The 16,811-nt window shown below is 38.0% G+C and overlaps 2 protein-coding genes across 3 annotated transcripts in view; one reads left to right on the top strand and one right to left on the bottom strand.

Annotated features, from left to right (window-relative positions):
- Positions 1–16,811, top strand: part of LOC123679148 (midasin) — a 159,712-nt gene that overhangs the window by 18,020 nt on the left and 124,881 nt on the right. The window lies entirely within an intron of this gene.
- Positions 1–16,811, bottom strand: part of LOC123679149 — an 89,791-nt gene that overhangs the window by 4,995 nt on the left and 67,985 nt on the right. For both annotated transcript variants that reach the window (XM_045616571.1, XM_045616569.1), the window contains exons 4-6: positions 15,715–16,049; positions 14,284–14,543; positions 710–892 (exon numbers count right to left, since the gene is read on the bottom strand). In XM_045616571.1, coding sequence (XP_045472527.1) covers positions 710–892; positions 14,284–14,543; positions 15,715–16,049 — 778 coding nt within the window. The remainder of the gene's footprint in view (positions 1–709; positions 893–14,283; positions 14,544–15,714; positions 16,050–16,811) is intronic.

Below are 16,811 nucleotides of genomic sequence, written 5' to 3'. Positions count from 1 at the left end.
TGTCCTGTTCTCAGTGTTGATTACATTCACAACGTGTGCACTTTTGAGGCACCATTTCTTCTCCTTCATATTAATCGTAGACACTCATGGGTTAGTCAGAGAAGATTCGAACGTTCCTACAGTTCCTCTGTACCGAGCTAATCCAGTCCACATTTCTATATGTATAATGCTCATTCAATCCTGGCTAATAAATCACGATCAAGTGGGAGTGCAGAGTTAGAGACTTCAAGGTGATATCTGCTTGTGTGTGTGTAGGTTTTTGTAAACTTTTTTCCTAGCCAACCTCAGGGTTTCTTGATACTAAAATGACCAGAAATGAAATCTTTGAACCTCCATGGTGCACTAAACTTTCGAATACCCACTATTCAGATGGTTCAAGCAGGCATTTGGATGTACTTCACCTTGAGTCCATGATGACAAAGGTGATATCCATATAACACAGCCAAGTTGAAGCCTTTGAGGCTTCCTAAAGAGCAATATTGCACCCGAAGTAAACCAGCCAGGTATGGAGAGGATAAACCAGTTTTCACTATCCCACTCTCTAGAGAAAGTATGAACATCCAGACCAAAATCAAGTTCAGTGTAATTTAATGTTAACCTAGAAACCTCAAGTAGAAGGTGCTCATCGCAGTTGTTGGCGAAAGGTCTAGACCACGACTACAAAGCTAGGATTTTCCTAACTATACCATGTTTAAAAGAATCTTCTTACCTCGTGACCTAGAGGATTTCCTACGATGGGATGATTGACCAGTGTTACGAAGAAAAGTGGACCCCAGAATAACACATACGCTGCTGTTATGATGAGGAACATTTTTACCCTTTGCACGCCGTCCCTCTCCATTCTGTTGAGGTATTCGCGCATTTTTCGACTCTCTTCTAACGCTCCAGTTGCCTATTGAGAAAAAAAAAGTTTATTTGGAGGTGAAGAGTAGTTACTGTATGTTTCGAACCAAAAGGATTGGAAGACTTAACTTAATGTGTACTAATTTATATTTTCTATATTGTGGCTCCTTTGATTTTTGCACATGGTGTTTTTGAATTGATGTGAAAGATTTTAGGAGGTTTTTTCTATAATTTTTGTTCTGAGCCCCTCCCTCTATAATTTTCGGCCTGTTGAAATTGGAAAATCTCCAAAAATTATAAAAATTTGATTGAATATGTATTTGTCCTTAAGACTCCAATTGACAATAGCCTATTCGATTTTATCAACAAATTGTATTTTTCGATTTTATGTGAAAAAGTCTGTACAATATTTTATTTTTCTGTAACCAAATCAATTAGAAAGAACTTTACTCTTCTTCCTAGTGGACTGACACTGTTTGTGAGAGGAATTCAGATAAACTAGATCGAATTATTTCGAACACGCCTACGTGTACTCCCTTCCCTCAAAGCGATCTTGGAAAGCGAATTGTCCAAATGACCGCATTTTTGTTAATCTTATGGGATTTCTTCGTTCCTCGCAATGGATATCCGCAATACGCTCTATTAGTGTGACGTCACACACCGCCATTTTTGGTTCTCCTGTCAGTGTTCTGAATCCAAACAAATAAATTGTCATTCAAATTAGTACGGTGCCGTTGAAGGAATTGACTTATTTTCATAAATAAGAGTATTTGAGGAACGATTTCAGTATTAATTGATAGACAGAAGGAACAAGGGTTGTACCAGTAAGTTTGAATCCTGTATCATTGCCCAGATTTTATAAAAAGCCGTGTTTATCAGTTGAACTTCAAGTTCGAACTTACTGGTATTAATCTCGTTCCTTCTGTCTATCGATCAATAGTAAAATCGTTCCTTAAATAATCTCATTTATCAAAATAATCTAATTCCTTCAAAGACAACTTACTAATTTGAATGACAATTTGTTTGTTTGGATTCCGAACACTGACAGGAGAACTTAAATGGCGGTGTGTGACGTCATCACTAATAGAGCGTATATCAAGGCCTATCGTTGCCAGTACAGTATATCTCAATTACGTTTCGTTTTGGATGCTTTTTTTCCGATTCCATAGAAAATTAATTTTTATTTAAAATCGAATTCCACATTCAACATTTCTCGGTCGATCTAACCTAAGGCCCAGTTTCACCAAATGCTTTAATCTTGACTTGGCTCATAAGTGAGGCCTTAGATCACGATTAATGTAATGTAGCGTTTCACCACACTCCAAAGCGCCATTAAATCGACCAATCGCGATTTAGCACTAATCGGCCATTTTTGAAGGATTATAACCTTTCAAGTTGAGATTAATAATTATTTATCAGTATGGAACTCTTGTCTATGTAATTATTTTTCCGGAAATTTCTAATTTTTGGGTCAATTTTATCAAAATATGACTATATGTATAGGCTCAATATTTCCCATTTAAAATACACGTAAACTTTGTTTTTGTGTTTTATGAAATTTATTGCAAAGAATAATTTATTGATATGTTTGATTGAAATATTATTTAAGAAGCAGTTAAACTTATTAATAAAAATAAATAAGTTGATAAAATTACTTATATAGTTTTTTTTCCAGAATGTGTGGTTTTGTGAAATGGGATAATTTATTTTTAACTTCTGCAAGTTTCCGACATTTCGAAGCACATCACTCGACATTTTCGGCAAAAATTAACTTTGTTTTTTGTTTACAAGATGACAAATGATTTGAAATGTTATGAGTTATGAATGAATGACACCTGACACCTAGCGCCAATGGTGGTCATCACTGCTAATACGATACAGAACACTATTAACTCTTTGTTCACAACGTTGCCAAATGGTTTGACTATTTAATCGCGATTTGGTTAATCGCGATCATCTTCGGACGGGTTGATGCATGGTGAAACAGAAAACACTGTTAAGCCTGCTTTAGTAACAAGCGGAGTTTAATCAATCTGGGATCAAGTGCTGTTTGGTGAAACTGGGCCTAAAGGAACCGCAATCGATCCCAGATTTCGGCACCATTCTCAGATTCAAACCGGAACTTATCCACAAACAAAGAAACGTCGAAAGTTCGGCAATTGAAGCAGCCTCCTCGTCTTGGGAAATATCCGGCGCGTTTTGCCCGAATCAACGCGAGGATAAACAAAGTTGCACCTGACAGTCGAGGAAACTTTCGAGCTACAAGAGGTCGGATCCATTTCCTCGAAGCAGTTTGTGCCGAGATCGCTTAGCTCCAGAACTGAGTATGCCGCTCTCGAAACGTTCGCAAAAACCGTCGAGTGGTTGCTTTTATCCGAGAAGAAAATTAATATTCCGCGGATTGAGAAATAAACAATTACTTCCGCTTCTTGGTTGAAAACCACGGAAATTATTTACGATACGCTGGAGAGGATTTTGAGGAATTCTTGCCTGCCAACTGGGTTTAGCGTTATTCGAATTAGTTTGGCTCTATTGTCGAATTTTTCGGCCATTTCTATATGAAACGAATTTTAATTATTGGATACTTCAATTTCATATATAGGGCATAGATTCATCAAGCCAAGTAGCTTGACATTTTAACCAACTATTTGACTTGAAAATCAAGCTCGTGAAAAATTACAAACTTGAGCTTGACTTGACTTGATTTCAGATATTTGTTGCTTGATATCAAGCTACTTGATATCACTTGAGCTTGATATGCACGCGTCGCACGACATATATTTCTGCAATCTCGTGCGCGCTTAGACTGAACAAGGCTATTACTCGAGCGCCGAGAGATTGAAGCATTCGCCAGTGTGACTTGATTAGAAGTTTCCTCACATTTCTATGAAATCTATTGGTAGATTTTGGTAATTTCAGAAATATCTTTCCAAACTTGGCCAAAGTGGCCAAGGATTTTTTATCAACTCCAGCATCTTCAGCTCCTGTTGAAAGACAATTTTCCAGAACTGCTCTTACAGTTACAAAAACCCGCAATAGATTAGGCGACAAATTTATAAGATGCCTCATGGATCTTAAATCCTGGATGGAAAATTATGAAATCAAACAAAGCCTGGAGGTTTCTAAATATTATTTTTTTATTATGTTCTATTTTGTTATGATTTATAGTGATTTAATTTATGTTTCTATTTCAAGAAAGTTTTGATTTTCGGTTCTTTTATACAATAAGTTTAATTAGTACAAGTTTTTTTTTCCAAGATTCCTTCTATTTCATCATTTTTTTTTATTGATGTGACACTACACAATAAAACTGCTAAAAATCAAGTAGCTTGATATGATTCAAGTACTTGATAAATAAACACTTGCCTTAACTTGAGATTGAAAAACTACTACTTGACTTGAGCTTGTCTTAAACCAAGCCGTAATCCCTAGGTAGGGGAAAAATTTATTTCTCGAACGTTTTCAAGGTTCGTTATTAAAAGTAATGAACCAAAAAAAATGAACCAAAATACTTCCCTGAAATCTTCATACTGAATTAAAAACTTGCCTGCATTATTCGAATTATAACTTCAAATATTGTCGAACTTATAATAAGCAGAATATTTATTATTTTCTATATCTACCTGCTGAAATCCAAGGTTTGGAAACTTTTGCTTTCCTAGTGTCAACTGTTGTTTCACGTCGTTTGGCGCGCTTGAAGTTTGTTTTCTGAATTTCTGATATATTTAGGTATTTATTCCAATATATTTTGAGTTAATATGAATGTTGATTCACTATGGGACATAAGAAGAGGGTTATTTGTGAAATATCGTATCACTGATATGTTATCATTACTGCGCGCTTCATGTCACACTTGTTAGTTCATGTTGGGGATAAAATTTGCTTACTGAAAATGACATATGCTCCCTCTATCTATGTTCATTACTCTGAGACTACAGCCTACAGCAGCAATGTTTTCAGTTGTTCTTGAGCGACGCATTCGATTTCGATTCTTCACATCACTAATTTGTGATTGTGATTGTATGTTTTTAATTGTCAAATTTCAAAAGATGACAGCTTCAAGAGTGACAGCTGTCCAGATTGCTGGTTATTCAAAGTGAAAACTCTCATTGGAAAAACCTTCACAATTTTCAGATTCTACAAATTTAACCTGAAAATTGAATTGAAATTCATTTCTCGAACGTTTTCAATAGTATATTATTCAACGAGCGGTAATGTAGGTCATAACTCACGCAGATGAAGTTTGCAGCACTCGCCTGCGGCTCGTGCTGTAATTCATCTAGTGAGTTATGACCATTACCGCAAGTTGAATACTATACTTTATCTACGACTATATCAATAAATACTGAGAAAAAAATACAGACTTAGAATATAGAGAGAAGGAACGGGAAATAAACATATGTGCTCGATCCCGAGTACAAGAGAGATGTCACCAATCACAAATTACAATCGCACTAGCTTCGGCTAGCTCGAATACAGTACAGACATAGAACTTTATTGAAAAACCTTAATAGTTGCCTATAAAAATGCATTAAAATATACCAAAAACCATTACCTGTAAACGATGACTTAATGATCTTACTGCTACATCAATCTTGAAAATTTTTTCGAACTCTTTTTTATTTTTTTCGGGAAAATAATTCTGTATGGTAACATTAGCTGTTTGTCTTTTGGAAATGTATACCTATATAATAATTCATCTTCACTATCTGAATTAATCGTTTTCAGCAAAACATTCACAATAATCAGATATCAACTTAATTTGAAAACGTCAAAATTATTAAAGTGACATTCCCTCGGACATTCCTCCCCTCAATAACAATAATGGAATGTTCTCTTTCGGCCAATCGAATAGAAGCAGGGAAGTATAGAAGCACAGATCCATATTTTCCGATTTATTATAGTGAGTTACAGTAGTGAGTTATTATAACTCACGCTGTTTGTTAATAGATACTATTAATTGCTCAAAAGCAGTTGAATAATGAATATATAAGGTGTGTGAATAAGTCTTTCCCGTTTTTTGTAAGAGATGGCGCCACCAATACTGTGCGAGTATTTAATAGTTACATATGTCATAATCAAAGCTTATTCATCTGTCAACAATTCCACACTAACACATTAGTTGAAATTTTTTCGCATCATAAATTTTTGAAATCATGAAAATGTCGAAATTTGAGCCGAGTCGACGTCATTTGCGGGAAGTTTCACTTTATTGGTTCAATTTGAAGAAATCTGCTGCCGAGGCGCATCGGTTGCTTCAGGCAGCTTATGGAGAAGGTTGTGTCGATGATTCAAGTGTTCGCGGATGGTTTCGACGCTTCAAAAGTGGCGATTTCGACGTGGAAGACAAGGAGCGTTCCGGGCGGCCGCAAATCTTTGAAGATCAAGAATTGGCGACTTTGCTTGATGAAGATTCGTGTCAAACGCAAGAAGAACTTGCTGAAGCATTGGGAGTTGACCGAACAACCATTTCCAAGCGTTTGAAAGCCATGGGAATGATCCAAAAGCAAGGAAATTGGGTGCCGTACGAACTGAAGCTGAGAGACGTCGAACGGCGTTTTTTCACTTGCGAACAGCTGCTTCAGCGACATAAGAGAAAGGGTTTTCTGCATCGTATCGTGACTGGCGATGAAAAGTGGATCCGTTACGATAATCAGAAGCGAAGAAAATCATGGGGACTACCCGGCCATGCATCATCACCGACGGCCAAGCCAAATATTCATGGCGCCAAGCTCATGCTCTGTATATGGTGGGACCAGCTAGGTGTGGTTTACTATGAGCTTCTGAAACCGAATGAAAGGATCACAGGCGAGGTCTATCGACGACAATTGATGCGTTTGAGCCGCGCACTGCGAGAAAAACGGCCACAATACTCCGACAGGCACGACAAAGTTATTTTGCAACATGACAATGCTCGCCCACATGTTGCACAGCCGGTGAAAACATACTTAGAAACGCTCAAATACCCCACCCGCCGTATAGTCCAGACATTGCTCCGTCTGATTACCATCTCTTCAGATCGATGACGCATGGCCTGGCTGACCACCACTTCCATTCCTACGAGGAAGCCAAAAAATGGGTGGATGACTGGATAGAGGCCAAACCGGTCGAATTTTTTCGTAACGGGATTCGTACGTTGCCAGAAAGATGGGGAAAAGTTGTAGCTAGCGATGGCCAATACTTTCAATAATTCATTTGTAACCATTTTTTCACAATAAAGGCTCAAAATTTGAAAAAAAACGGGAAAGACTTATTCACACACCTTATATAATTCAATAGGAGTTGTTTATTGAAAGTAATAAACCAAGAAAAAAATAATAAACCAAAAAACGTTCAAATTATAACTTCAATTATTGAATCCAGCATCGTTTACAATCTCGTCATCAAGTACGCAAACTTGCCCCGAAGTTGATCCTGATGCTAAATTCAGTCGGATTTGCAGCCGGATCCAATTTAAACTGAAATTTCAATCATTCCGATTTCTATAAATCACCGCCGCCACGTCGACAATCGAAAAATGTCCGGACAATAACCGGAGTTCCGATAATCGAGAGCCTGTGCCGATTGAATTTAATAATTCAATCAGCAACCAATAATGTCGATCCCGACGGATATGCCAACGAGTTTGCATAATAGAACAATAAACAATAATTAGAACTTTCGGTCCCATATTGCTTTCGCTCCCGAATTGCGCGCATCGAGGCTTGCGCTTAATTGATATTGGCATAAAATAGTCGATTGGGAATTATCCTACAGGCTATAATATTTTTATGGGACATCAAACTTATCTTGACGACTTTTATTCAACGAAATACGCTGCAAAACTGACACTGAGGGTTATTATTTACTTATAGATCGTAAAATATCGCATATCATCTCTCTGAATTATCTCAAAAACATATAGTTTCTGCAGCGAAAAACTTCTTCCTCTTTCTCTTGTTCATAAGCCATAGTCTTGTTTATAACTGCCTTTTATAGTATATTATTCAACAAGCGGTAATGTAGGTCATAACTCACGCAGATGAAGTATGCAGCAAGAGCCGCAGGCGAGTGCTGTAATTCATCAAGTGAGTTATGACCATTACCGCAAGTTGAATACTATACTTTATGTACTCCTATTGAATTATATATTCAATATTCAACTGCCTTTGAGCAATTAATAGTATATATTAACAAACAGCGTGAGTTATAATAACTCATTACTATGACTCAGAAGACATGTAGTAATATTACCATACAGAATTTCTTAAATTTTTAAGATTGGTATAGCAGTCAAAGCATTAAGCCATCGTTTACAGAGAATTTTCCTTTGGTATATTTTAGTGAACATAGCACTATTCATGAAGCATCGTCTTCATGAACTTTTCACTCCATGCTAATACTCAATATGAATAATTGAATCAATATAGATAATTTTTTTATTAAATTACGTGCGTTTCTTAAACGTAAATCAGAGAAACTGGAAACGAAAAATTTCTATTGGTTTCTTCAAAATTCACACTCAATTTTATCAATGAACAAAATGAGTGATTACAACTGAAATTTGTATAGCATTGTTATAAGTAACTATTAGGGTTTGTCAATAAAGTTCTTTATCTGTATTTGTTTCCTAGTATTTATCGTTATAGTAGTAGATAAAGTATAGTATTCAACTTGCGGTAATGGCCATAACTCACTTGATGAATTACAGCACTCGCCTGCGCTCGTGCTGCAAACTTCATCTGCTTGAGTTATGACCTACGTTACTGCTCGTTGAATGATATACTATTATCTACTATTAGAACAATAAATTCTAAAATACTAGAATAGAGAAAGAATTTTATTGGCAAACCCCAAAGGTTACCTATAAACGTCAAAATTATCAATGTGACATTCCTCCCCTCAAAAACAATAATGGAATGTTCCTTTTCGGACAACCAAATAGAAGCACAGATGTATAGAAGCAGAGAGCCATCTTTTCCGATTTATTATAGTGAGTTATAGCAGTGAATTATTACAACTCACGTTGTTTGTTAATATATACTATTAATTGCTCAAAAGCAGTTGAATAAGGAATATATAATTCAATATGAGTAGATAAACGTTATTTATATGTTGTCTTAGTTGTGAAGCTGATGACCACCTTTGGTTTTTTGGTTTTTGGTCTTTAGCCCATTTTGTCCATCTGCTCTCACTCATTCTGTGTATGTGGTCTCTTCAACATCGTCTCCTCATTCTGCCAAACCACGGCGCATTGTCTTAATGAAACAGCACCTTTTTTTAATTTTCAAATGGGGCCGTCTGTTAACGATTTCATCCTTTAAACGATCCAATAAAGCTATATAATAATCGCTGTTGATGGTCTGGCCCTTCTGGAGGTAATCAATGAATTGATTGAGCATCCCAGAATACCGATGCCATAGACTTGCCAACTGACTGTTGTGTTTTTTCTCGCTTTGGATTCGGTTCATCGTGTGCAGTCCACTCAGCTGACTGTCGATTGGAGTCCGGAGTGAAATGATAGAGTCATGTTTCATCCATTGTCACATATCGACGCAAAAATTCAGGTTTATTGCACTTGAACAGATTCAAACACTGCGCTGAATTGCGCTGAATCATTAACACGTAGTTGCTTTTGATAGATTGTGAGCTCGGGTGGCACTCATTTTGCACACAGCTTTCTCATGTACAAAATTCGTGAATGATATGATGTACACGTTCAGATGATATCTTCACAATGTCTGCTATCTCGATCAACTTCACTTTACGGTCACTCAATATTATTTTGTGAACTTTTTTGATTTTTTCATCGGTGACTGCCTCTTTTGGGCGTCCACTGCATTCGCCGTCTTCGGTGCTCATTTCACCACGTTTAAACTCAGCATACCAATCAATGATGGTTGATTTTTCTGGTGCAGACCCTAGAAACACTTCATCAAGCCAAGATTTTGCTTCAACGGTATTTTTCTCTTCAAAAAGCAATATTTTATCAGCACACGAAACTCTTTTTTTCCCATCTTTTTTCAAATAACAAAAGTAGCTACACTCACAACGGAATATCTCACAAACTAATGGTCGGACTGCTGTCAAATTTTGACACGTATCGTTTGAAGGTTGGTACTAACTAAAATCATATGGATTTATTACTAGCACCGCCATCTGTCCATCAGACCGGGGACTTTTCAATTGGCCTAATATCAACCAGTAGATGCTAAAATATACGCCACTGATGTAAACGACATTCCGGCGTCCGTATATCGGGTAAGAGGCTTCCCCTACGCTAAGCCAGATCATCCGGACTTCGTTTCCAATATGTCGAAAACTTTTCCGCCTAAAAACTTGGAAATATTTTTTCGCATCAATCTGACCCGAAGTCCTCCAATCTTACTCCCTCACTCCTTATTGGAAGGAGAGGTGGGGAGCAGAGAACTACGTAGGAACTACGACGACTATAGTTTTGTAACAGGGGCCGTTTTTCTTCCCAATCTTCTTCTTTCCTTATGGCCTCAGGAGTTGTTTGCGCGCCAGAGGACTCTGTCGCATGATTAACTCGAGGGGGGAGCATTAGGGGGATGTAATATCGGCGGTAGTCGGAATTGGAGTTTCGGTTCTTTTGATTTTGTCCCGGAAGTAGTTATCTGCGATCCGATAATTTGCGAATGGGGTTTTGTTGTTTCCAAAGTTGAAATGGACTAAAAGCCTGTCGTTCGCTGTTTTGACGTACAGAACGATCAAAATAATAAGATTTGGGAGTCGGATAAATTTGTAAACTTGGCAACATTCATCTATGGAAATTTGTATTCGAAAAGGATGTGATGAAGATATTTGATTTGTTCGTTTCCGTGCTGAATAGCTATGAAAACATCAGTAAAATCCACGAAAAATAAGTGGAAATTAAAAAAATAAGATATCTACATTGTAGACTCTCGTGTTGTGTTTCGTTTGGTAACAATTTTTTTGTCGGAAAATCAAGATTTTCAACATGTTACTATAATTCCACTGACGCATTGTCTGAGGTTACAAAAAGACAGTTCAGTTGTGAGATCAAGCTATTAGGTATTTCAGAAGTTATTACATGTGAACTGAAATTTTTGAAGATGTTTTTTTAATTTCCGCTAAGATGACATTTGTTCGAAAAAAGGCGCGGAAAATTTTGATATGTTTTATATAAATTCTTCATCTACAAAAAAAGTTTCATTTGAAGGCTTTGTCACCGTTAGTTTTGGAGATACAACTTTTTTTGTGGAGGTCCACTAGTTTACTTTTTATTCATCAAAAAAAAAGTAAACAGCCTTAGAATTTAAGATACCGAATCACCCATATTTCGAACTGGCATGAAAATCTATGTCAAATTGCAAAATAGAATGGCTTTGGATTGCAATTGCTCCAAGAATGTTATTCTGCATTCGAAGGAAAGTAAAAATTTAAATTTTGATATGAATTACTGGAATCTCTTCATTCAAAAGTGAGTTCAATAAAACTTGGAGATTTCAGTTGACAATAAATATTATGTAAATTTGTCAAAAAATGTAATTATGACAGTCTACTGGAATTGAATTTGTTATGGTTATCTTCTCTTCACATTTTTCAAATCAATTTGTACAACTCAAAGCCGAATTTTTGGCAGGACAACGCTTTATATCTCCACTAGTAGTTTATACAGTACTGGCAAGTCGATATCTTGAGATGTTATATCTACGTGTTAAAGAGAAATGCATAGAGAATGCCGAAAGTCAGACGAAGAGCGACGTTTTGCTATATTCCCTTCCAGAAACAGTGACTGTCCAATAAGAAACAATAGGGGAGCACATATCTCTCTTTCTGCCAATCAGAATTCAGATAAACAGATTTCGAACACGCCTACGTATACCCCTTCCATCAAAGCGATATTGGAAAGGAAATTGTTCAAGTGAACGCATCTTCTATCTTCATTTAACTTATTGGATTGCATCTCTATTCCTCGCATTGATTATCTCCAATATCTAGACGAATCGTTGCCAATGTTGGTTATCCACACGTATGTCAGTGTTTTATGGCTATTCTTTTATAGCACAGTGTTATGATTGTATTCGTCCAAAAGGTTTTTTCCTCAGACGAACTATATCTTTATAACAGAGCAAAAATGCGAACCGTTAAAATAAACGGAAATTGTCAAAAAAGTCATCGTGATGCGAAATGGCACAATTTAGTCGACACGTCCATTTCCTGTGCGCGAATTCCTCGATCGTCCTGGAGATGTCTTCCCGGAACCCGGAACTCCGGATCTTCACACGGATAGGGATATTTTCAGACGTCTCAATTCCAGGGAAAACGTGACAGTACTCCGTGACGTGGAAGTCCCAAAGGCATTTTTCCTAAAACTTCGTTATGAATCCCAGAGTGCCTTGTATAATGAGGATATTTCGGAATCGGACCTTTCGCCATGTTTTTTTTTCGTTACAAACCGCGTTTGAATTTCAAGCGGCCCTTTTCACGTACATCGAATTCGTCGTCTCGCCTCCCCACCCCCACCCCTTTTTTTTTTCATTAGGCCGAATGGAAGTTTTATAGGGGAGATGGAAAATTTTTTAGCAGCGTCGATTTTGTACATTGTGCTTCATGAATAATAATTATCTGCTCGAGTTTGTATTCGCCCGGATGTTTCAATTCTACGTTGGGTGGGGGGGTCAGATTTTAGCAACGGCAGGACGTCGGCGATCGAAGGGAAATGTTGCCAAACTGTCGAAACAATAGTTTTACTGTTTACAATAGGACATTGTGTTTTCGATAGAAAATGCCGTACTTTTTCGGAAGAAAATGAGTGGTATGAACAAAAACGAAGTAAATACTAATGCTACACAGTTAAAAGGGAACACCATCACGTGACTTCTCAATTCAAAACGAAATTGGAGATTTTTCTCCGATTTTCATTGGGATTTCACTTGATTCCTCTGAACAATTATCTACATTATAATACTAATAAAATATTGCAAAAATCATTACAGCCAAATGTGAAACTTGTAAAACTATTCAAAAAGACTCGTGAAGTACAATCTTTCGATGAAAGTTGAAACTATTGTAATATTATTAACTTCTACTGATTATTCAATGGTTCTGGCAACACCGCACATTATTTTCGTCTCTTCTCCTTTGGTCAAATATTGACAGATATTTACTCTATCACCTTAGGCCGCACCTACATTAGGTCCGCATTTCTCCCGATCCGATCCGATCCGACGTTGTCCGATGGTCGGACGACGTCGGAAGAAAAACAAACACCTTTATCTTAATGTTAGTGCCTACAATTGAAACGAAGCTTCCGAATTCTCGATTCCCGTGTCGTCGGGAAGGAAGCTTCGTTTCAATTGTAGGCACTAACATTATTATTATTATTATTATTTGAACTGGGGTCGTTTTGCTTCGGTGAGCCTTCCGGGAACTGCGACCATGCAGATCTTTTGTTCACTACCCTACTCATTCATAGAAACCCAGGGAGGTCGTCAACGACGTTAATAAAATTGACAACCTCCCTAGGGGCCTTGGCCATTACCTCTCTGGTATCCAGGACCGGCTTGCCCATGTGAATGGTTCTTAGGCCAGCCAGCTCTGGACACTTGCATATCAAGTGTTCAGAAGTTTCTACTTCCGATCCACAGAGCCTGCAAATCTCGTCTGCTGACTTACCCATACGGTACAAATGATGTTTGTACCGACAGTGCCCCGTCAGCAGTCCCACCATCACCTGAAGCTCCGCTCGTGACAGCTTCAGGAGTTTTCTGGTGTAAGTAGGTGAAATCTTCACGAATTTCTTTGCCTGAGCAAGTCTAGGAGTGTTAGTCCAGTGGATTGTCCTACTGTTCAACTCCCATAGCTGGACCGCAGCTTTGTATTGGTCTTTTCCTATCCCACAGAAAGGCTCAGGTCCAGCAGGTCTTAGCCTAGATGCACTTTTTGCAAGCTCGTCCGCTCTCTCATTTCCTTCAACACCACAGTGCCCTGGTACCCATAGTAGAGTCACCTTGTTTCCTCTGGCCAGTTGCTTTATGGTGTTACGGCACTCCCAAGTCAGCAGAGACCCCTGACAACACGATTCCAGGGATCTCAGCGTGGCTTGGCTGTCCGTGGTGATGTAGATATGCGCCCCTTTGAGGTTCATTTTGAGACACTCCTGGGCGCATACATAAACAGCCATTATCTCGGCTTGTAGAATCGAGGGCTCACTTCCCAGGCACTAACATTGAGATAAAGGTGTTTGTTTTTCTTCCGACGTCGTCCGACCATCGGACAACGTCGGATCGGATCGGATCGGGAGAAATGCGGACCTAATGTAGGTGCGGCCTTAGAATCTATTCGGTTCCGGTAGTAGTTACTGAACGTTGAAAATACTCCAAGCTGACAGCTACAATAAGTACAAAAGGATAAATTGATATCTCAGTTTATTCTGAATAACGTGCCGATTGTCAGACCACGGCCATCGCTTACCCTGTCTCCAGTGGCGTTCATGCAGGGACCGCCCCCTGTAACGTTCACCAGGGTCGTCACCAGTCCCGCCACCCTGACGGCCTCTACATTGGCCTTCGTCAGATCCTTGTGCAGTTTTTTCAAGTGGAACAGAGTCAGAAACACACACACTAAATTGACACCTATCCACAGAGCGTTCAGGATGTAGTGACGCAGGGGGCCGTAGATCAGGGGGCACGAGGGGGCCTTGTGTCCCCCTTCCGCGGGGGCCGCTAAAGCACCTAGAAAAAATTTAATATATACAGATATATGGAAGCATTTTTGTTACGCATTATAAATATTTTAAAGAAACCTATGTCAAAGGGATGGATATTATTTTATATTTTTAATTTTCAATATTGTCACATATCTGAACATAAACATAATTCTTAATACTGTGAATACAATGAATTAATTAGACGTCTAGGCTAATGGCATGGCGTTAGCCATCGATGGAAAGTGTTGATGCCAGACTGTCAGAACAATCCTTTTATTGCTTACAAAACAAATTTCGAAATAGGTACAATAAGAATGAGTACAATGGCAACATAGCAAAGAGCTGACAAAACCAACTTTAGAATAGCCTGGTTTTGTTTTGAAGGTTGATACAGTTGGCATCTCATATTCGCCATCCGTTTCAGTATTTCCCAGTAAACAAGGACAATTCGGTATATAATCTCAGAATTTGCTTTGTAATCAATAAGAGGATTGTTCCCTCAGAGCAATAAACATAGATAGAGAGAGCATATGCCATTTTCAGTAAGCAAATTTCATTCTCAACATGAACTATCAAATTTGACATGAAGCGCGAAAATGAAAACATATCAGTGATACGATATTCCACTCAATTCGGGAGTTTCTCCACAAAGAACGTACTTCTTGTGTCCCATAGTGAATCAACGTTTCATATCAACTCAAAATATATTGAAATAAATACCTAAATATATCAGAAATTCCGAAAACAAATTTTAAACGCGCCAAACGATGTGAAACAACCGATGACACTAGGAGAGCAAAAGTTGCCAAACCTTGGATTTCAGCAGGTAGATACAGAAAATAATAGATATTCTGCTTATTATAAATTCGACAAGTAGCAAAAATATCAGATTCCAAATATTCAAATTTGCATATTTAATCGCGAATCACTCAAATAAATATATTTCATTCAAAATAATATACACTAATAATGATTTAGTAAAATGCTGGATTTGAAAATATATCACAACCGACAACGTAATCTAACCATGTAGGGGACATGTAAAAATTATTCTCCCTCTATCTATGTTAATTACTCTATGATTGTTGCCAACGACATTTTCTTTCGATCGAACTACATTGGTCCCCACAAATCTCGAAATACCAAAGCACTCTTAGCTGCGTTGTTGCCACATCCCTTCGATTTTCTGGACTCACCTGACAAAAACGTGGGACCGAGGTTGATCGTGATGGAGGCGAACCAGATCATGAAGGTGCCGAAGAGCACGCATTGCGGCGAGTCCATCAGTAGCGGAGCGTCCATCAGGCCGTCGTCCGAGTCGTCCTCGTCCTCGGGGAACACGGGGGAATCGTTAAGGACCGTTGTGAGCATGTTTACCGTGGCCACGGTGACCAGAAGCAGGAAGGCAGTCTCCACCAGGGAGCATTTGTGCACCGGCTGGCAGTGGAGGATGGATATTCCTAGGGGGAGCAGGAGGGCAGCTCGGGCGCAGTCCACGAAACCCTGGTGGAAGAGTAGGCCCTGGGACCATCTGCAAAGGGAAAAATTTCGGTCATTTATATTGGGGCCTATTGCACCAATTTTCTTTGCAATTTTCATTTTGTCTATTTTTCAAGGTGGAAAATAATGCTGTTGCACAACTAAATGCATTGGGACGAACTATTTCAATCATTGTGGCTATAAAATAAAATTTATTTTTTTCTGAAAACTTTATCACCCTGTATCTCAATATTTAGCACGTTTACGACATACGTTTATATGAAGTTTTTTATTAAGATGGCTCCAAGAATCGCCCTCCTTGAATATTAGTCTTTCATAAAGAAACACCCTGTATATACAAACTTAAGGAGGTTAGGTCTAAAAATTTGAACAGCCACTGGATTTCTCCTCGCATTCTTGGTTTTAAGTTGTAATATATGTAGATATTACTCAAAGAGAAAACATTTAAAGGAAGATGATGAAACTCAAATCCCACTTACTATTTTTGTTTCTCAAATTAATCTGTTTTAATGAATTGATTGATTAAATTTTTTTTTTTACAGGTATGTGCTGAACACTTATCCAGATATTCCTATACGTGAGTACCATTTGGTTTTTATTAGTTTAGATTTTTGTTAGTTTTTCATTTTTGGTTTGTTAATTTTCTTGGCGCAGTGTTGGTGGCAATATTCTACAGAATGTTGTTTTCTCTAATTCTGTGGTTATTCCGTTCATTCTTCCACATCTTGTAGAACAAAAACGTGCGAGAATATATCAGAAACGCACAGTTTTCATGATTATATTTTATTATTCT

The sequence above is a fragment of the Harmonia axyridis genome, chromosome 4 (assembly GCF_914767665.1).
Source record: "Harmonia axyridis chromosome 4, icHarAxyr1.1, whole genome shotgun sequence".
Lineage (NCBI taxonomy): Eukaryota > Metazoa > Arthropoda > Insecta > Coleoptera > Coccinellidae > Harmonia > Harmonia axyridis.
The sequence above is the reverse complement of the archived record's forward strand: the minus strand, read 5'-3'. Positions and strand labels throughout refer to the sequence as shown.